This window comes from Rhinolophus hipposideros (assembly GCF_964194185.1).
Source record: "Rhinolophus hipposideros genome assembly, chromosome: 24".
NCBI classification, from domain to species: domain Eukaryota; kingdom Metazoa; phylum Chordata; class Mammalia; order Chiroptera; family Rhinolophidae; genus Rhinolophus; species Rhinolophus hipposideros.
Window position 1 is genome coordinate 7,186,323 of NC_138070.1, and position 21,237 is coordinate 7,207,559.

A 21,237-nucleotide genomic window follows, 5' to 3' on the forward strand; every position below is an offset into this window, starting at 1 on the left:
AGTGGGCATTTCAGTTCATACTCATATTCTAGGTAGACAGGTTGTAGTTCAAGGACCCAAATGACAAAGCATGGCTCAAATCTCATCAGTCTGAGAATGGATCATTATTTTTGCTCCACAGGCCCCAATTCATTTGAAAATATTGATTCCAGATTTTTCAACTTCAATGACCCTGTGGTTCTAGGATACCCCTATTAAGGGAGTAGAGAGAAGACGTAAGCTGAAAGAACTAGCAGTCCTTTTCATGGACAGAGGAGGAAATGCTGTGACACCCTCGGTCCATGGAGTAGATATGGACACAGGTGCTGCAGTGGACATGGGTCTGATGCCCTATAAGTGACAGGAGGGTCCTTCTAAATGAAATAGTGACTTTACAGGCCTGGCCAGGCCACCCCACTTCAACAAAAGCCCCCATGGCACATTCTTTCTGGAATTCTAGGTAATGCTTGGGCCTGTGAGGGACATAAGTTCATTTTTCTTTTTCTAGGAAGCAAATGTGACTAAACACCATACCTTCACCAAGTCTTTCGGCCAGCCAGTTCCTAAGACACTACGGCTGCCATAGCCCAGTGTGTTGCCTCCGTACTCAGCAACCTTCCTACTGTTTGTGTTAGGCCCCGCATAAATCACCAACTTCAAAACAGAAAATATACTGTTAGACTGTAAAAGAAAAACAAAAACAACATCTACAAATAAAAAGGCTGCAGAAAATGTGTGTTTAAAAATACAGTTATAATCAGGTACTGGTGTCATTATAATATAACTAATATCTCCTGATTTTTTTTTTTCTTTTTTAACAACGGATACTCTAGTTTGGGTGCAATCAGCCATTGGTATTTCCAGGGCAGCCACAGAATAACAATGATTATCACAATTTAATTGACTTGGGGACCTCACATTAAAATAGTTATACTCAACTATTTTATATATATATATATATTTTTTTTTAAAATACTACTTTAATCCTAATGACATATAACTCATTAATAACAGGTACAGTTTGTCCCGTAAATCCTCCCCAAAATTAATAAAGTGAGCAAATGCAGGTGAAAAGATGGCTATATCTAATACAACAACAAAATAAAAGCAAAACAAAAACTTCAATGAATGAGGATTTTAAAAAATGCAACAAACTGAAAATAAGCCAGGTGTTTTCAGAATATTGCTTAATGGTATAAAAAGAAAATGACACAAATTTGGGCCAGAAAGGGGGCTGCTTCTTCTTGGGTTAGTTTTCATGTATCAATACTTCTCTTCGATAAAGGTTATTCATTTATATCCAATTAACCAACTTTCTACTATGCAGGAGGAACATTTAGATGTCATTTGGCATTCAGCTACTTTCACAGGAAGTGGCTTCAGTAAATAGCCAGCACTGTCTTCAGTGTGTAAAGCTCTGATGGCCTCTAACTGTGTAAGAGACCCGTTGGGATCTGAAAGCTGCACTTTTGGTCCTGGACACTTATCATCGTGTGACGTCGTCCCCTGTTGGACCTTTGCTGACACCAGCCAGGGACCACTGGCAAAGTAAATGTCACTTCTATCCATGCAGTGAGTGGCCCCGTGCCTCCACATTTAACAGTCTGCTGCAGGTGTAGGTTAGCATACCCCAGAAGATGTAAATACTGGCTTTGAAAGGAGAAACAGAATGACACTAACTAAAACGGCAACCTCTTCCAGTTCTAATTTAAATAGTCGTATCATCTGAATCTAGGAAATGGGGGTAGCTCCTGTCAGGAGCTATGAAGTTGGGTAGACTGATGCCAGGACATATGTATTTTGTGAAAAGCTCACCAAAGCCTATTGTCTAAATTCTCTTACTTCCAGCTAAGGTGAGTTTTGGGGGCAAGTCTTAAACCTCTCCAGACATCTGGGAATCTTCACTATCCTAAAAGGTAATGGGGAAGCAGATTCTGCCATTTGCCCAGTAATGTATTTTACCATCTCACAGTATACACAACCAAGAAGTCCTTTATTTTTAACCTAACAATCTCCCCTGGTGGGATTTAAGTCCATTTGCCCTTACACAGTTCACACAGGAGAGCTGTAACAGATGGCTAACAATCTACATAAAAATAGTCCTGTGTCTACACAAAACTATTAGATAATCCTTCAGTTGTTTTTTTTATATGTTACCTATCACAATTTCATTAGCCTTTCCTACTAAGTTCAACACTGATCGTTTCCAATGCAACAATTATAAACCGAAGAGAATCCTTCAAGCCCTAAAATGCTTCCTTTTAGTTCTAATTGTCCAGCCACCAGGATGGAAACTACACTTCCTCAAAAATCTATGAGGGCACTACAGTAAGGGCAAGGAACAATCATTTCAATAGACAAACAGATACTCACACACCCAAAAACCCTTCTAAAGGCCACCTTCACCCAAAAGATATATGAGTAGCCCCAAGAACTGGGCAGTACGACCTTTCTAGATGAATGGACACACACATCTACAGGAATTCCAAGCACAGAGGGAAGGCAGGAGGTCAGAAGAATGGAAAGGAAAACTTCCTTTGACTCGGTCTAAACTTTGAAAGCTTACAAAAGTCCACTTTCAACACGTCATTAAAACACTGTTCTTAGATTGCAGAGCCGCTGGCTTTTGGACTCCCTAATCACTACCCTTCACGGGATTATCTTAGGAAAGTTCTCCTAAGAGATGTCTGCAGACAGAAATAAGTCAAGGATGGTGGCCAGCAGCAAAGAAAAACAAGAAGCATCTAAGGAGTCAGTTTATCAAAGGTGGAACCAGTACTAAGGCAGGCCTTGCTTACTTTGTCATAGTCATACTGTGAAGAGCACCTGCTATCAAATCTAAGATACAGGCAGCGAGCCCCCGGGATATGGACAGTTTCCTTAAATTTGTAGTTGTCTCTGACAGGGTGGACGGTTTCCACAGTCTTCCCAGCAGCCCATGGAGCAGGAATCTTCAAACCAGTGAGAAAGCCTGGCTCTTCCTTCTCTTCCAGCATTCTAGAACCAGACAAAAAGAAAATGATGGAGCTGAGCAGCATGGACAGGAAGAAGGAAACACAAAAGGTTAACACATCCCACTTTAGTTTTCCACCGCATGCAGTGTGACAACAGTGTGGCTTTGGAATGCTTGGTATCACTGGCGATCAGAAACATTCAAAAAATTCCTATAATTAAGGTTCTTTTTCCTTTTTTTGTTGTTAGTCAATATATGTATTTGTATCCCTCCACTCCACTCCTTTTCAAGAGGGAAGCCCAGTTCATATCCAGGAGAGGACACCATCAATTCTCATTTAAAGTTACTGGGGGGGAAGAGGGGGAAGACATTGTACGGGACATTTAAGATTGGGCCCCTTCCAAATCCCACAGGATTAGCGTCCTGTAAGGTTCCTTCTGTTGATATCTAAAGGTCAATTGTCGAGCACTCCATGAGTCTACACAACTGCTTTTTACTGTAATTTTTACTAAAGAAAAGTGCCTTCGAAGTTCCTCTTATCTACTGTAACTGAACTCTCAAGGACCTCACAGGCCCAAGGTTGTGGAATACAAGCTCCTATACGCTGCATTTAGCTGCAGTGGAATTCTCTTACTCTCTTTAGCTGGGCTATCCAATTTGGTAGCTACTTGGTCAAAGGTGGCCATTTAAATTGCATCAAAATTAAATACAATTTAAAACTGACTTTCTTGGTCACATTAGCTACATTGCAAGTGCTCGGTACCAGCATGTGGCCGTGGCCAATAGTACTGGACAACAAAGACACAGCTTTTCATCGCTGCACAAAGCTCACAGAAACAGCAGACCACTCCAGAGAAAGTCGCAAGTCCCTCCTTCCCGATCAGAGCTATTCAAGACAGCTTTAGTGAGATGCAAGTGACATGGAATAAACTGCACATACGTCGAGTGTACAACTTGGTAAGTTTGGCCACATGTATACACCCATGAAGTTTCCTCCTCCTCCTTGGTAAGCCAGGCAAGGCTTTTTCTTTGCTTTGTGTCACTAGAAATTAGTTTACATTTTCTTAGAGTTTTATGTAAGTAGAATGTATTTCTGGGGGGAATCTGGCTTCTTTCATTCAGCGTCAGTAGTCTAAGATTCATCCATGTTGCTGAATATCCTAGTTCATTCCTTTTGTTGCTGAGCAGGATTCCCCTACACGGATATACTGCCGAGTGTTTAGCCCTTCTTCACCTGCTGATGGGTGTTTGGGTTGGTGTTTTGGGCTATTCTAACTAAAGCTGTTATGACCTTCATGTACAAGTCTTTGGAAGAATCTATGCGTTCTTTCCTCTTGTGTAAATAGGAGTGAAACAGTTGCGTCACATGGTAGGTGTATCTGTAACTTTTTAAGAAACTGTCCAACGTTTGACAAACTCATAATGTTTTACATCCCCATCATTAGTATACGACAATTTGTCAATTTTGAACGACTCTCTTGATCTGTGGGGAAATTTATCCTAACCTGTTCCTATAGTTAAGTCTACAAAGCAATTCAATAGTGATCTGTAAAGTTTGACCCTGAATTCTCCTTTTTCCAGTTAGAGAGTCCTTGGTACAAATCGTTTTGTAAAAGGAGCACTAGGCTTTCGCCAGAAGAAAATAAGGCGGGGGTTCCTGCAAATAAGCAGTGTCCTCACCTGTCATCGGGGACCAGCCTGCCCTTCTGGTCCGAGGCACCACATGGCGAACAGCCCATCTCGGCAAAAACTGGACACTGAGTTTTAAGCAGCAAAGCCGTCTGAAACACAAAACCATCATCACACCCTAAAGTGCTGACTGTCCATTATCTGGACGATACCAGAGCTACACTTGGAATTCTCATGGAAATCGTCTTTTTGCAATCCTAGTCTGCCCTCTTTTGCTAAGAGATGCTTTGCTACCTGGGCCACGGAACATCATTTTATTTAACACTGGAATGGAGCATATTTATATTGGTTCCCCATAGCCAGCAAGGACTCAGGAGACTCAGTATCAGGGGACGATCTCAGCAGCATTGCACGTTAGCATTTTTACAGCTGACCAGCAATTAACACTTGCTAAAAGACTGCAGTAATTTAGTCAAACAAATGTTTTCCCTTAATATTTCAGTTTATTTTGGAGACATGATAGTTTTCTTCGGCCCATCGTTATTTCCCTTGGCTTCTGAAAGACGTGGTTCTATTTATTCTGCTGTCCGGGAATGCCCACGGCCACAATGACAAGAGGGGTGGCCGGAGAGCAGTTCGCTGTGGCACACCAAGGCTCATACCTGACTGGTATAGAGTACCAGCTGTACTAGCTGAGGCATCAGGGCATCGGCCATGGTCAGAGTCTGCAAATTTGGATGCATCAGGGAGGTCAGTAACACTGGAAGAAGGTGACCAAGCATAGTAGCCTTAGTAACTTGTTCCAAGCCTTTTAACCTACAAAAAGTTCAAGAAAACACACAGCTTAAGCAATTTCCAATCATGCGAAGAAGCAACTGACATCACCTTTATCTGACAAATTCTCTTAAACTGCATTTCCTTGAGCTAGTTAAGCACTTATGGTTCCAGCAATTCAGTCCACAAATTCCCCACCTTCTACCACTGAGGGAGAGACAGAAATCTGGTCATAGATCTCACTTTCAACCTGTGATTTTTGCCAAAAATAAGTTTCCGTGGTCCATTTCATAGCACCTTTGAAGTACTTTATATGGGTCCTAAGATGCAAACAGCCACTCTAGGTAGTTACCACCTGCAATGTTCCCTTGGCCCCGGGGCTGCAGGTGGCTGTGCTGCCTGACCCTCTGACAGCGAGAAAATGAATGGCTTCAACACCGAGTCACCTGCCACGGCAGGGCTCCTCACTTCTGGCCTAGAAGAACTGGCTCACGTGGGGCATGGAGGCACGCAGATTTTTAATTTGTCTTTTAGGTCACATTCTCTTCCCCCCAATTTTACTGAGATCTAATTGACATATAACATTATATAAATTTAAGCTGAACATAATGATTTGATATAGCTACATATTGTGGGATGATTACCCAATATCCTAATCTGCTAGAAGAAGTATGTGACTTGCCCAAAGAAAGATGAGGGTTATGTAAATTCTCTAAGACCACCTAGGAGGTTGGGGTTGGAACCTGGAGCAGCACTGATGCCTCCCAGGCTCTTAGACTGTACCACGTGCCAGCAGTGGACCCCACGTGTCTTGACAAGCCTGCAACACCCATCGGGGTTACACTGTTCTCAGTGCCAACCTGCCCACCTACTATCTGGGAGTGGCCAAGAGACGGTGACATGGGGACAGCTGGGGTCATGGGAGGGAAAGTTCCACTGCAGGATTGTTCTAGATAAGTGGCTCTAACATTAAAATCATCGACGCATACAGTACAGAAGCCATCCCTAACAGCAAACCACAGCAGGAAGTTTAATGGGGAGAACTGAGAAGGAGCTTTATGCTGGGAATGAGAAGTTTACCCTCGATACAGGTCACTCCTCCATCTGGAGAAGTAAAATGACAGGAAAATCTTGAGATTGCATGTCAGTGTCATCCTCTGCATAACAGTTAATTATCCATGTCACTCAGTCCCTTCTCCTTCCCTGAAGTACTTATCACGAGTCACTAAGTGCACACTGGGCTGCGCTAGATACCTGAAGGAAAGGCCGGTTTAGCCGTAATGATGGTGGAAGGCCCAAGGTCAGAGACGATGCTGTCCCCACACCCCTGCTTCCCTTAGATCATGGCTGTCAGCCCAATCGCACCTAAAAGCACCATTAAAGAGTTCGATTGCACTGGTTTTGAAACACTTGCCGTTTCAACCTAGTCTCACAAAACTCCCTCTGTATTAAATGAGTCACTGACGTTCTGTTCTAAAAGATTCTGTTTTCGGAAGCCAATTCTTCTCCCTGAAAGGCAGCGGGTCACAGTTCACAATCCATTTCCTCACCTCTGTTCACGGTCAGCTATGTCACTATTTATGAGGGCAGTTGTGACCTGCTGTAGCATTTCCAACACTTCATCGCAGCCAGTCAGGATTTGGGTAGCAAGAGCCAAAATACTGACCTTTAGCTCCTAGGTAGAAAATATCATAATGTTATTTTTAAGCTTTGTGACAAATATACACTCACAACAACAAAATGAAATGGTGTCTTGTATGGTGCATTTCCAAATTAAATAATGAGGTGGCCAGAACAAGCCCAGAGCACTAAGTTCCACTAGGATGGCAAGAAGCAATTTGATTTGGGAGGTTAAGGTCGGGAGTGCTGACAGAAATACGCAGTATTTCACGGGGAGCACACCGAGTCCCCAGGAGAAATGCCATTTCTCCCGTCCCCTCCAGCACAAGGGAGCTCCCAGCGGCCAGCCCGGAAACTGTCCAGGTGGACGACTGCCTTGGATGGTATGAGGATAGCTAAGGAGAAAAGCAGAACAGTAAAAGGCGTGTGTGCAGGCGGTGAGTAAAACGAGACAGAAACACAACATTCTGAAACAATACAAGTGACCTTTTTACTTAATGTTTTCAGCCATTACACTTGAAAACAAGCACGTTAAAAAATTCAATTCAAGTTGCAGGCAGTTATATAGACTATTAAACATTAAAAATTAGAGAGTTCGTGGGAATACAAATACTAAATAATGTGTTCAGAAACACTAGTTAAGATCATAGAAATGTTCCAATTACGATTATTTTCTATTGAAAAATACAATCGAACTAACCGTTTAGATGAGATCTGTGCTTTCTAAATTTTCCCCAGAAATACTACACAAACCCAGCCTAGTCTGCCTTTACCACGAGTATTTGTTTCCATGGGTTAAGAATTTATAAAATTTAGCCTTTCCAATAGAAAACACTGGTTTTCACTGCAGGAGTTTTCTGGGGTCTTATTTTTGGTTTCAAGGTGTTTTGATCGTCAAGGAAAAGGATTCTGAACGGAGCAGCCAAGATAAATCATGGTTTTGGTGGCACTGATCACCATCGGCTACTGACTGCACACTCGGGGGGGAGGGGGGTAGCAGCGTGCCAGGTGTCCCCGGGCCTCGTCTCTAATTTTCGCATTCACCTATAATACAAATGTTACTATCCCTTTTTACTGATTAGGAAACTAAGGCAAGAAAAGGTAATAAATAGTAGCAGCAATTTAAATGATTAATTCACACCTTTCTGCCTGTTTAAAAACTGATTGTACATAATGAGATAAACTCATAAATATGAACTAGCAGGTGTATGATTATCTGCATAAAGGAGCAAGGAAACAAACTACATGGCTTTTATCTTTAACTATGGCTTCCTTGGTTAATTTTTCAGTGCATTTTAGTCAGCGTTTTAGGGAAGAATCATTTATTGACTTCTCTAATTCTCCCACAAAGATGGATTTCTGAGGAACAATGCAAACAGCCTTGAGCATCCATCAAAATGATAATGATCACTATTATAAAAAAATCTTTGATGGCTATAAACCGCCATGTGGGAACAAACTGAGTTCACACAGAAGCTAACTCAAAAATAATTACAGAGAATGAAATGAATTCTAGGTTTAGAAAATAAATTAGTCAATATAAATAATTGTGCGATAACTGTGAGAAAATTATCACCTTTTTAAAGTTATTTGAATCAAGACACTATAATAAACCAGCCAAAATGTCAAAATTGGTTAAAATGTTATGCTCCTGGATTTATTTATATATTGACATATAAATAAAACTTGCAGGTGCGTATGAGATCACTTGTAAGTGCCATATTTTATAGTTCTTAGAAAAAGATGAAAATAAACAAAGGCACAAAAAAATTGACAGGAGCACATGGATGACACGTTATGAGAGTGTCACAAACATGGTAACCACTGTGCAATGACATAAAACTCTATGAAATGAGTGACCTAATATCACCTCTCACAAGAATATAAGCCACATGGTGAAATCTGACATCATAATACACAGAAATTTAGCCCACTAAGCTGTGCTTTACACACTGGGTAGAAAGCATCGTTAGAATAAAGCTTGGTGTTTACCTGTACCTTCAATGTCTCTCCCTGCAAGGAGTTGTCACTGTCATCATTCTCATCAGGTTTAATCAAAACAGTGTTACTGAGAAGATGGTTCTGAACTGCCATCAGATAGCGCAGGCAGGAAGACGCAGCCTTTAATACAAATAAGGGCATTTAAATGACCAGGTCCTACTGAAAGAAGGGAGCATGTAATCCTCATGTTTTTAAAAGATTTTGACAAGGGAAGCAAAAGAGAAAGTACAGAAAACAGACCAAGTTAGTTTCTCAGGTGACTTATTTCTAAGCTTTTGATAACATAATTTGACACATTGACCAGAACTCTCTGCCTTCTACTACAGAATTCTCACTGATCACTCAGATACTTACTTGAATTTTTGCCTCTTTATAATTCTTCTTCCCCACCCTCCTTCCCCTCACATGTGTCTCCATTAGAGAAGACTAGACCCAGACCCTTAAAAGAATCTTTTGGTTCTTATCTGTCTCTGCAAAACACTGATGGTTTAGAAAACAAAGCTAAAATTAAAATCAATACAGAAAAAAATCCTTACTATTTTAAACAAAACAAAAACATCCAAATTCAGTCAAATAATTTATTGCAACACAACATTTAAAGCAGGGGGAGTAGTCTTTCTAGTGGATTTGTCTAGTTTTACATTTCTAGGACAAGCACAATTATCCATGGGCCTTCATCAATTAAGTCTATCCTTGTAAAGTGGGTGCGAAAGTATGTGTACACACACATCTCCACACAATAAAATGAAATACAATTTTGCTTTCGTTAAACACATTGTTACTTACAGGCACAGTTGAAAGGAGTTTTTGAAAATCATCTTTAGAGACAGTTTGGCACTTGGTGATTAAGATACAGGATTCTCGTACAACAATCTTCAGAATGTAGTGTAAAAGCTCATCATTTAGTCTTTAAATGCAGGGAAAATGTAACAATGAGATATTGATGGTTTAGTAATAAAAGGCTACATTTTATACAACTGGTACAAGATGACAAAGATACAAAATTAATCTTCCCCGGTATAGATATTAACAGCCAGGTGTACTATCAAAATCAAACTTACAGAAATGAAATGGTACCTAAGCACCTAGGCCAAGTAATTTATAAATAGCAAAGAACCAACACCTTCCTCCCTTCCCCAGGTCTAAGCACCCTCACCCTCTCTCACAGATCATCGATTTGGAGGACACCCTCCACCAAGATTTCTTAATACGCTCTGTTGGTTATTTCTGCAAAGCACACTTTCTCCAGGCCCAAGTGACTTCACTGATAAAACTGAAACGTGTTATTATCATTTCTTAGGGCAACGGTGGGCTTTATTATCTTTCAAATGATCTGCGGTTCAGACTTGACATGTTATTTATATTAGATATCACAGGAGACTAAAGGTGATCGAACACATTTAACTGTAAATTGTTACTGAGAAAAACACAAAGAAAAAGCTAGCAGTGACTAAGATAATGGGTGTCACCTGTAATGATCGTCATCCTCGCTGCCAAATCGGTTGTTCTGAAGCTGTTCAGCTAAATTGGTGAGAATCACGTCCCGTAGTTGGGAGAGGCCACTGTTTCTCTCTCCTAACACAGAACAAAGCTCCATAAACTACCCTGGTAATCACACTCAGAAAACTGATGCTATTAAAAAAAAGGTGTTACACAATCAGACTGTCGACAACCTAGGGGCACCAGGCACTGATACAAGAAATGGCAGCGAGAACCGACCCACCTGACTTTTTCTAACCAGCGTGTCCTGATTTACATGTAGTTACCCCTGACATATCGAGTGTGATTTCTAACTCCTTGATGTGGCTTATACACACACACAGTGTCTTTGACATGGTGGATTTTGTTACTGTTGTTTAGTCTAACTTTAAAAGTTGCACTTCAATGGGTGAAAAAAAACTGGAGTAGAAATCCCCAAGAAGTCTTATCTTTAACATTCACGAAACCTCTCCAGTCAGGTATATTACACTAGGCAGTGGAGATAGAAAGGTTTATAAAGCTTGAAGATATATAAAACATGGTTTCTGCTTTCAATCTGGTTGAACTGTTGGCACATGTGCAGATACATTTTTAAAGTTAAGGCTAATTAACAGATATGAAGAAAGAAAATCTATTATCTTAATACCTAGTTGTCACCTTAGGGACAAAAAAAGGATGGTAGTTCAAGGATAATTAAAGGATAAATCTTACCTTCTGTTAAGACCAGCTTAAGTAAGTTATTGATTTCAGTTTCACCCGGGTACAAGATATTTAAACCAGAGCTGAAATGACAGAAAAGTCAAAAAAGCTTTTGAACAAACGTTCTAGAAAATAGAAACTTTATTTAAATTTTTATTAGATGCCACTTTGGTTACATAAAACTCTGAGGTAAGTTTTATCATTAAAAAAGCAGTTGAACCTAAATCCACTGTTGTCATATAGTACAATCACCTCCCTAATAGACAGTTTCCCTTTCCTCCTATCTGTGAATTACCAACATAACTTACGTGAGGTCAGCGGCAGAATTGGTGAAGAAGAATGGAGCCATAAAAGTCAGTGGAATCAAGCTAGGTATACATGCAGACTGTGCCCCCAAGAATCATTTGAAAGGGGGACTTTCTAATTCTCAGCTCTTCCAAAAGGGCAGAAAGAATCATATTGCAAATGGCGCCAGAATTCTTTTCTTTTTCTTTTCTGATGACTTAATATATAATAAAGTGTACGATTTGGTAAGTTTTGACATGTGTCCATGTGTCCATGAAAGCATCACCACAGTCAAGACAGTGAACACACCCATCACCCCCAGAAGGGTCCCCATGGCACTAGATTTTTAAAAAATATTTAACAAATTTATTGAGGCGTAATTGACAGTGACATTCTATTAGTTTATTAGTTTCTATTAGACAGGTGACATTCTATTAGTTTCAAGTGCCCTGACACTAGATTTTAATTTTTTGCCTAAATGCTCTCAACATAAAGAGACCCAGAGCATAATCTATAACGGAAGGAAAAAAATCGCCCCCCGCCCCCCAGCTCACCCGTCATACAGTGCGTCCAGACCAAGCACTCAGTTCTTTCTTGGTCACTAAATTATACTTGGTCACATGAACACTACGTTCCTTGATAAAAGGTCATTGCACTCAAAAAATATATATGGATTAAATGACAATAGAAAATAGCCCGTAAATTCTTCCATCTTATCGAACAAGGTTTTAAGCAGATTTTAAAAGACTAATATTGTTGAGCACTAACTTTACGTCAGGCCGTATCGTATTAAAATCTCACAACCCTATGATGTGGGCACTATTTTTAAGCCCATGTAGAGCTGAGGAGATGGAAGCCTCAAATCAAGGTCACACATAGCTGGTAAATGGCAGAGAAAGCCTAGAAGCCGGGTCTGCCTGCTGCCAAGGACAGCTTGCTTCTTAACCACCTTGCCACTCTCTCCCCCAAATGAGATAAACATCTGCTTGCAAATCAAAATATCCACTTCAAGGGTGTTTTCCTTTTGCTTTTTAAGATCCAAAAGGTGAGATGGGGACCATAAGCAAAGGGGGGCCTTGAGTCCTCTGGGAGGAGGCCACAGACCCCTGCCCCATTCAAGCGCCTTCTATGCGTGAGGTCCTGGCTGGGATGGGTCTGGGCCATCGGTGCTACCAGCTGGCCCGGAACATCACAACGCAGTACGGAGAAGCATTTTGCCGGGAGCACTAAGAAAGTCAGCTGCTGATTACCTGATGGCAAGGCAGACTTCCTTCTGAATTTCAGGGCAAATGTGATCTTTCGGTGCCATCAACAACTGCCACAGAAGCAATCCTGACCGTCGAATGATGTCTCGATTCCTTTCAGTTTGTGGGCTGAAGAAAAATTTAAACACCACCTACAGAAACATAAGGGGCATATCTCAAAACGCTAATTCTACTGGGGATAAAATTATCCCTCTGAAGAAAAGTACATGGTAGATATTCTTTTGAATAGATACCCAGGTGGATTTTTCACCACAATCTCTTCTATTGTGCAAGAGTATAATTATAGTAAATATTTCACATGTATTCATTGCAACGAGTTACATATGGCGATTAACTGCCGTGCAATGAGTGTGATGATAATTCTAATTACAGGATTAGAATATGGTGAGATGCAAAACAGGAATGTCATTAAATTTCTCGTCTGGTAGAAATCAGTGGCTGAAGCCAAGGTTTGTGCTTCTTTTTCTTCTATTATCTTATTTATCTCAAAAGTGTACCTACCTGAAAGACAACGAGAATGCAGCGGATAATACAGGTATCCCCATTAACCATGGCCTTCTCCATGATGTCGCAGATACTGCTCAGATGGTGTGCTTCGATAGGGTGCTGTTTGCCCAAGACACTTGTGATGGGAAGGTTTGGGTTCGTAGCAAGAAGATTGAGTTGGTGTATGCACATTGCACCAACGTGGTGCAGTAACTGGTTTATAACCTCATTCGTGGTTATAGCCTCTTCTAGAAGATGAAAATGAAACTCCGTGAGTAAAAACATCTCTGTGGGCGGTCCCCAAGGAACAGTCTTCTGACTTGCAAAAGGTGCACACACAAACGAGGAGAGAGTATCTCGGCTCCAATCTCCTCCACTATTGCTGCAGAATCCTTCTTCCTGCCACAGAGTGCTGGGGCGAAAACACTTGGGAATTTCCTTTTTTTCCTTTTTTTTTTTTTTTTACAGCATAAGTAGCTAGTACCATCAGGGAGCCCTTTCTATATGCTTGACAACAGGCTAAGTGCTTTATGTGCATTACCTTACAACATCATTATAAACTCAGACTATTTTAGCCCTGTTTTGTAGAGGAATAAATCAATAGTCAGAGAGGTTAAGTAACTTGCCCTAGATCACACAGCTACCAAAAATGGTAGAGCTAGGATTTGAATCCAGGCCATCTCTGCTCAGACCCCATGCTGGTAATCTTTCTGGTAAAATTTCTCCATCCTCTATGGTAGAGCCCCCTACCCCCACCCCACTTCCCTGATCCAGAAATATTGCCTCCCACACACCTCAACATTTTTATTTCATTTAGTCACCACAGCCTAAATAGCCATCAGTTCAACACTTGTGAGGGTTGACAGGCATCCTCTTATATAATAATGACGTAAATGCTTCATGTATGGTTATAGGCATTCTGGGAATGGGGGTGAAAATAATCTAAATAGGCAAAGTACAAAAAAAAAGGATTGTTTTTTTGTTTTGTTTTTTCTTTAAAATAGCTGAAATGAACAACTGAGAAGGAACAGGAAAATAGGTAACCTGGAGAGGCAGGCCCAGGTGGGGGAACCTTAGAGCTGCAAAAGAATTGTGGGCACTGGGAATTATGAAAAAAGGACTCAAGGAAACCAAAGGAAAGGTAAACATTGCCAAAACTAAACTTTTCAATTGCATACCGTGCTTCCCCGAAAATAAGACCTAACCGGACCATCAGCTCTAATGCATCTTTTGGAGCAAAACTTAATATAAGACCTGGTATTATATTACATTACATTAATTATATTAATTATATTATATTATATTATACCTGGTCTTGTATTATATTTATTATATTATATTATATTATATTATATTATATTATATTATATTATATTATATTATATTATTATATTATACCATATAAGACCCGGTCTTACATTATAGTAAAATAAGACCGGGCCTTATATTAATTTTTGCTCCAAAAGACGCATTAGAACTGATGGTCTGGCTAGGTCTTATTTTCGGGGAAACAGTATTAACCCTAGGGCGAGCTGGGGTCCCACTCTCTTTGAGTTCCCAATCTTACAACAGTAGAATTCAGGTTCTACAGTATTATTCGTGTTCGCCAAAGACTTTTTGAAAGCCAGCTTCAGGACCTAGCCAAATAAATGAGGTCTCTGGTTTTTACTGAGTGAGATGGGAAGCCAGTGGAGGTGTCTGAGCAGAGGAGTGACAGATCTGACTACTTCAGATCGTCAGACTCCGGCTGTTATGTGGCGATGAGGGCAGAGGAGGGCAGCTACAGAGGAAGGAGGACCAGTGAGGAGGCTACGATGCCAATTCAGGCGAGGAAGTTGGTGACCTAGACTAGAGCTGTAGCGGCACAGGCAGTGGAAGCCTCTGGATGTGGGATATTGTTTGAACGGAGGAGCTGACAGGACTTGCTGATGTCCACTGGGGTGTGGGGTATGAGAGAACCAGAGTCACAGATAAACCACCCCAAATTTTTGGCCTGAGCAAATGAAAGAACAGTGATCCATATACTGGAACTCAGTAGGTATAGATTCGGAGAGGGGGAGAAATTGGGAGTGTTTTTGACGTGTTAAGTTGAAGATGCCTATTAGATACCCAGTGGAAACGAATACATAGTCTAGAGTTCAGGCAAGAGGCTTGGAGATAATAATTAGGGAGTTACTAAGATACAATCGACTTTCTTCTTTTCTTTTTGCTGCTTTTTTGGTTTTTTTTTTTACAGCTTTACCAAGAGAGAATAGATGAATTTCATGGTATATAAATTATAAGTGCACAATTCAATGATTTTTAGTAAATTTACATAAATACCAAAATCAAGAATCAAAGCACAGAAATTATTACTGCCCCTATAAAAATTAAACTAATTATAAGGAGACAATATGAGTAACAGTTAAGAAAACTTGGATGAAATGCACAAATTTCTAGAAAGACACAAATGACCAAAACTAACTCAAGAAGAAATGAAACATCTGAATAGATAAATGCATAGCCTTAAAGTATCACCTCAACCCAAATATTTATTAGTTACTATAGTGATTAACCTACGTCCACAAATTCTCTGGTGCTTTTCATTCCAGGAGGTGAAGCTTAATTCCCTCTTTCTATGAGTGTGGGCCTAATGACTTGCTTCTAATAAACAGAGTACAGAAAGGGAAAAGGTGTAAACTTTGCAGTGAAGAAAGCTGGCATTTAAACCAAGTGATCAGTTGTAACATCACCAGAAGTAAGTCATGTTGATATTCTATGTCCTGTGATATGATGTAACGAGAAAAAGCCCTCACCTCTGCACTTAAAGCTGTCACTTCAGTTTAAAATGAGAAAACATCACATGAACCCAAACTGAGGGACATTCTACAAAAATATCTGACCAGAACTCCTTGAAAGTGTCTTTTTCTGTGATGCAGATAAGATAACTATCCATCTATGCCTCACCACCTGAAATCTGCTGTTGAGCCACTCTAACGATTTTTTTCTTTTCAGTCACTAAACTTTTCAAATCCAGAATTTATTACAACTGGTTCTTTTTAAAAAATAATTTATTTCTTGAAACTCTCTATTGTTTAATCATAGTCATCATACTTTCCTTTAATCTTTTAAATGTGTTTCCTTTTGTTCTTCGAATATATTTATAAAATTTGCTGTAAAGGCCTTATCTTTAAGTCCAACACATGAGTTTGGCCTGTAGCATGTGTAGCTACTGACTGCTCAGTCTTTTTTTTTTTTTTATGCTTGCTTTTATTTCAATTTTCGCTTCCTTTCATTTGTTCATTTTAATGATTCTTGTTTTCATTTGTAAGCCTACTTTCCTCAGAGTCACTCTATCTGAGTCAGAGGTTGTGCTCAAACACCTTGAACCAATAAAATTTCCATCCTGGCTGGATCTGGGAATTTTGGAGGGAGCACATCACAGTTCAAGCACTTTTAAACTCTGCCCTGGTTTTCCCTTTCTGCCAGGCCCGTTTCACATCTCTGCAGGCTCACGCTCAGGAAGGCCTCTGGGAACAGCTTGGGCTCTCTCCAGCTTCTCCTGTGCAGACGTGTGGGAGCTTACCAAGGCCCTCTGTCACTTTCTCACTAAGCAGGTCTCACCAGTAGATTTCTAGCTAGCCTGCTGGTTCACTGCTTGCCCTACCCAGGAGCACGACCTCAGGCTAACAAAGCCACTGGTATTCTCTGTTTGCCATCAAGGCTGCTGTTACTGACACTGCTGCCGGGTGTGAGTTTTCTTCCATGCTCTGCTCCAAATCAAGTCAGGCCCCTCTGGCAGCAAAGCTGCGGGTTTACACAATATGCCCACCCTGGTGGGATTACTGTACTGACCAAGCTGGACGTAGGAGATAGGAACACCACAGACTGCCACTGCTCTAACCCAGAGTTCAGAGGGTGTGTGTGTGTGTGTATGTGTGTGTGTGTGTGTTTATACCCACTTCTCAATTTGGTGTATGACTGTGGTCAATTTCCAGGGCCTAGAAATAGTTGTTTTCAATATTTTTGTTGATTTTATCATTGCTTTATGGGGAGAGGATTTGCTGAACTATTCATTCCTCCATACCACTATAACCAGCCTTGATGCCACAAGATTTTAAGTTAATATTAACTTAATATTAAGAATCTTAATATTAAGAAATATAAAAGTCCTTTATCAGTAATTTAATTATAACTTTGTGCACAAATAACTATCAATGTAAAACACTGTAACAGCATATAATCCCACGTCAAATACAAATAAAGAATCAATTTTTGCACCAAAGTTCTGATAATTGCAGAAGGAACATAATTTTCCTGTTAAAAAAGAAGTCACTGGACCACTGCAAAAGCTCTATTTATTTACATACTTATTTACTGAATCACAAACCAATCAGATAACAAGGATTAGGGGTTTCTAAGTTCTGAGAGGGAAGGCTACTGACACGTCTTGCTGCTTGGCCCACGTGCCACTTACTCACACTGCTGTACTCTCACACGTCATGCAGGGAATCTTTTCCTGTAAGACGGAGGGCACCTCACCTTTGGGCTCCGTGATGACGTGACTGACTCCGAGCCTCTGACACACATAATGGAAAGCCTGATTCCCAGGATTACACCACTGATCGATGTAGTCATTCGAGCAGGTCCACAGCATGTTGTTCGCTGTGTCATAACAGGCACCTGCAAAAAGAGCATTCTCTATTCAGCTGTCATGTTGTCATCTGCCTGTGTGTATATTTCTCCTAAGCACTGCTGAAGAATGGAAGGGCAAGGATTCTCCCGAATCCTGACAATCCACAGCCTACTTCCATATATTTACTTGGCAAAGCAGTAGACTGGGGCTCAGCAAGAAGGCAGGAATGAATTTCCACTCTGCTTAACTCCTATGTAGGAATGGAGTAAGTCTCACGGAATAGAGAGTTCTTACCAACCAACTTATAGGTGACCTTTTTCATTCCAAAAGGGATTTAAGTGACTTACATTAAAACTCACGTATATATGACTAATTAACCTAACACACAATAAAAGTCTTAGTAACTGAGCCCGAAACCTAGATATGAGCTTCCTAGGAGCCAAGGCAAAGACAACATATATTAGATCATGCTCATTTTCTAATAATAAGTATATCCATTCCTCATGGAAAACAAACATTTTAAGGGCAGTCATTACCTTTAAGAAAAATATGTTACAGGCATCATCATACAACCTAATGGACAGTATCTTCAATAGCAATATATGCAGAGGAATTTCACATAAGGCAATTTCCTATATTAATCCTCAAAGTTAAATAGTAGCATAAAATATTTCTTTCAAGGACACTAGAACATCACAGGAAATTGGCAAGATTATTTTTGAGAAAAATTGCTAAAACGGAATTTTCCAAGGACACAGGGGCATCTATTTCTTACCCAATCCTGGGACAAGAGCACCACGCCCCAGCGAGCTTCCAGCAGCATCTATGAGATCGGCACGGCTTGTAAACTGACCATCCGAAATGTTGTACACCAAGCTAGAGGCCAGGACTGTGGAAACAAACATCGAGCTGTTTAAGAAGCCTTACAATGATGTGCAGTAACTTGTCCAAGTTACAAGATTCACTGGAGGATCTTCAGAAGACTTCAGAAAAAATCACACCTTTTTTTGTTGCTGTCTGTTGACAGAAACAATGAGGAGACAATACATGCAGAAGACCACAAAAAGAAACACGGCACAAAGTATCTTCCTAAATAGTGACCCACAGTTTTGAAAGTGTTTTTTACACGGAAACTTCTGCATAAAGGTTTTTTTCAATATAGAGTATCACAAGGGTCATCGCAGGAGGGAATATGATCGTTAACATCACAAGGGTAACAACATTTTACGTGTAGTTGGTGTTCCGTACAGGTCAGGGGCCACTCAGACACACTCAGCTGCTGTCCTGCAGGCAGCAGCTCTAAACTCGGAGACGCTTTGGCCTTTTTCCTTAACACAGGACAGTGTGGTGATGACAAGCATGGGCTTTCGGTATCTGGGTTTGAATTCCGGCCCTCCCATTCCTGTGTGATCCTGGGAAATTTCCTGAACCTGTCAGTTTCCCCATGTGTAAAGTGGAGAGAACAGAAGTACCTACCTTACACAGTTGTAGTGAAGACAGAGTTAAACTATGTCCAGGGTGTACAGCGGCACATACGTGCTCGCTGCTGCTGTTAGTATTTTCTCCACTTCCAAACACAAAATGTGAGCACTGTGTCACTTGAGCATCTTTGTTTTCCTTGTTCCCATCACCCTAGGGTTCAGAGCCTCCCCACACCTGATTCAGCTATAATCTAAACTATACTCTTTGTGTCTATTCCATTTTCCACTTGTTCCATCCTGCACACCAACCAAATGATCTTCCCCAAATCTCTCTTTCACTGTGTTTATCATGCATAGGCCTTTCCCCCCACTTGGCTACTTATCTGAATAAAACCTGTTTTTCATGACTGTACTCAAAACCTCATGAAGTCTCTCCCTCCACAATGACCCTTTCTTTCTGACTCAGCAGCACATGCATCTGCTCCCCAGCTCGGGCAGTGACACAGCATCGCACGTCATTGTCTAGTTGTTTCTCACACCTACATCATTTCTCCCAACCAGACTCTGAGCTCTTTGAGGTAAGGACCACTTCATCCACTTACTGAGCAGCCTCCACGGTGACGGATGTGGGACGGGACACAGAAGGAATTTAAGCATTTATTGATTCACTGGTCTAAAATAGAATCACTGTGTAAGCTATATCCTCGTGAAAAAAAAATAGCACCGTGAAGCCCTGCTTTTATCAAATGGGGCCGATTTCAACTGAGTGAAAAAGTCATGCCAAGAAGACGGAAAAAGAGTTTAGTAAGACGAGTGGTCAATAAAAAGACAAATAACCCAATTTAAAAATGGGAAAAGGGTTTGAATAGGTTTTTCTCCAAAGAAGATATACAAATGGCCAATAAGCACAAGAAAAGATGTTCAACACCATTAGTCATCAGGGAAATGCAAATCACATCCACTAGGATGGTTATAATTTAAAAAAAAAAAGGAAATTAACAAATGCCAGTGATGTAGAAAAATTAGAAGCCTTCTACATTGCTGATGAGAATGGAAAATGGTGTGGCCACTTTGAAAGCAGTGTGGCAGTCCCTCCAAAGGGTAAACACAGAGTTACCATATGACCCAGAATTTATATATATATATATATATATATATATATATATATATATATGTTCATATATATCTCCAAGAGAAATAAAAATATGCCCACACAAAACCTGTACATGAATGTTCACAGCAGCATTATTCAAAGTAGCCAAAAAGTAAAAACTACCCAAGTGGGAGTATATCCACACAATGAAAAATAATTCAACCATAAAAATGAAGTAATGATTCATGCCACAACATGGATGAGCCTTGAAAACATTAAGTTAAAAAAAAGTGCCAGTCACAAAAGCACATATATTGTCTAATTCCATATATATGAAAAAGTACAGAATAGGTGAATCCACAGAGACAGGAGGTAGACTGCTAGATGCCAGAGACTAGAATGCCGGGGAAAGGGGAATGACAGCTAATGGGTATGGGGTTTCCATCTGGAGTTATGGAAAGGTTCTAGAATTAGACAGTGGTGCTGGTTGCACAACTCTGCGAATACATTAAAAACCACTGAACTATATACTTTAAAGGAGTGCATTTTATATTAAGTTGGTACAAAAGTAATTGTGGTTTGAAAGGTTAAAAATAATTGCAAAAACTGCAATTACTTTTGCACCAACCTAATAGTATGGAAGTTATATCTCAATAAAGCTGCTTTTTTTTTTTGTTTTAAGAGACTAATAGAAAATTTACATCATTTACCCAAGGGCGAAAGGGGGCATCTTGGTCACATGAACTGTTAGAGAAAACAAGCTGTTGACCAAAAGTCCAACCAATTTGATTTTACAGTCAAAAGAGTTCTGAGGTTGTTGTGAATACCTAAGTCCCAAATACATGCAATATGTGAAATAGCCTATAAGTTTAGTTGATGATAAATAATTTTTTTAAACTGCCAAGGTCAAATTTATACCTGCAGGCTTCAGTTAGAGT

General features: G+C 40.3%; 1 protein-coding gene across 5 annotated transcripts in view; it reads right to left on the reverse strand.

Annotated features, from left to right (window-relative positions):
- Positions 1 to 21,237, reverse strand: part of HECTD4 (HECT domain E3 ubiquitin protein ligase 4) — a 173,800-nt gene that overhangs the window by 73,975 nt on the left and 78,588 nt on the right. For 2 of the 5 annotated variants that reach the window (XM_081036942.1, XM_081036941.1), the window contains exons 10-22: positions 18,561 to 18,674; positions 17,692 to 17,832; positions 13,186 to 13,418; positions 12,670 to 12,815; positions 11,147 to 11,217; positions 10,426 to 10,531; positions 9,743 to 9,863; positions 8,948 to 9,076; positions 6,886 to 7,010; positions 5,224 to 5,377; positions 4,613 to 4,713; positions 2,778 to 2,976; positions 514 to 660 (exon numbers count right to left, since the gene is read on the reverse strand). In XM_081036942.1, the coding sequence (XP_080893068.1) occupies positions 514 to 660; positions 2,778 to 2,976; positions 4,613 to 4,713; positions 5,224 to 5,377; positions 6,886 to 7,010; positions 8,948 to 9,076; positions 9,743 to 9,863; positions 10,426 to 10,531; positions 11,147 to 11,217; positions 12,670 to 12,815; positions 13,186 to 13,418; positions 17,692 to 17,832; positions 18,561 to 18,674 (1,787 nt within the window). The remainder of the gene's footprint in view (positions 1 to 513; positions 661 to 2,777; positions 2,977 to 4,612; positions 4,714 to 5,223; positions 5,378 to 6,885; positions 7,011 to 8,947; positions 9,077 to 9,742; positions 9,864 to 10,425; positions 10,532 to 11,146; positions 11,218 to 12,669; positions 12,816 to 13,185; positions 13,419 to 17,691; positions 17,833 to 18,560; positions 18,675 to 21,237) is intronic. The other 3 variants (XM_081036945.1, XM_081036943.1, XM_081036944.1) reach the window with 3 other exon arrangements.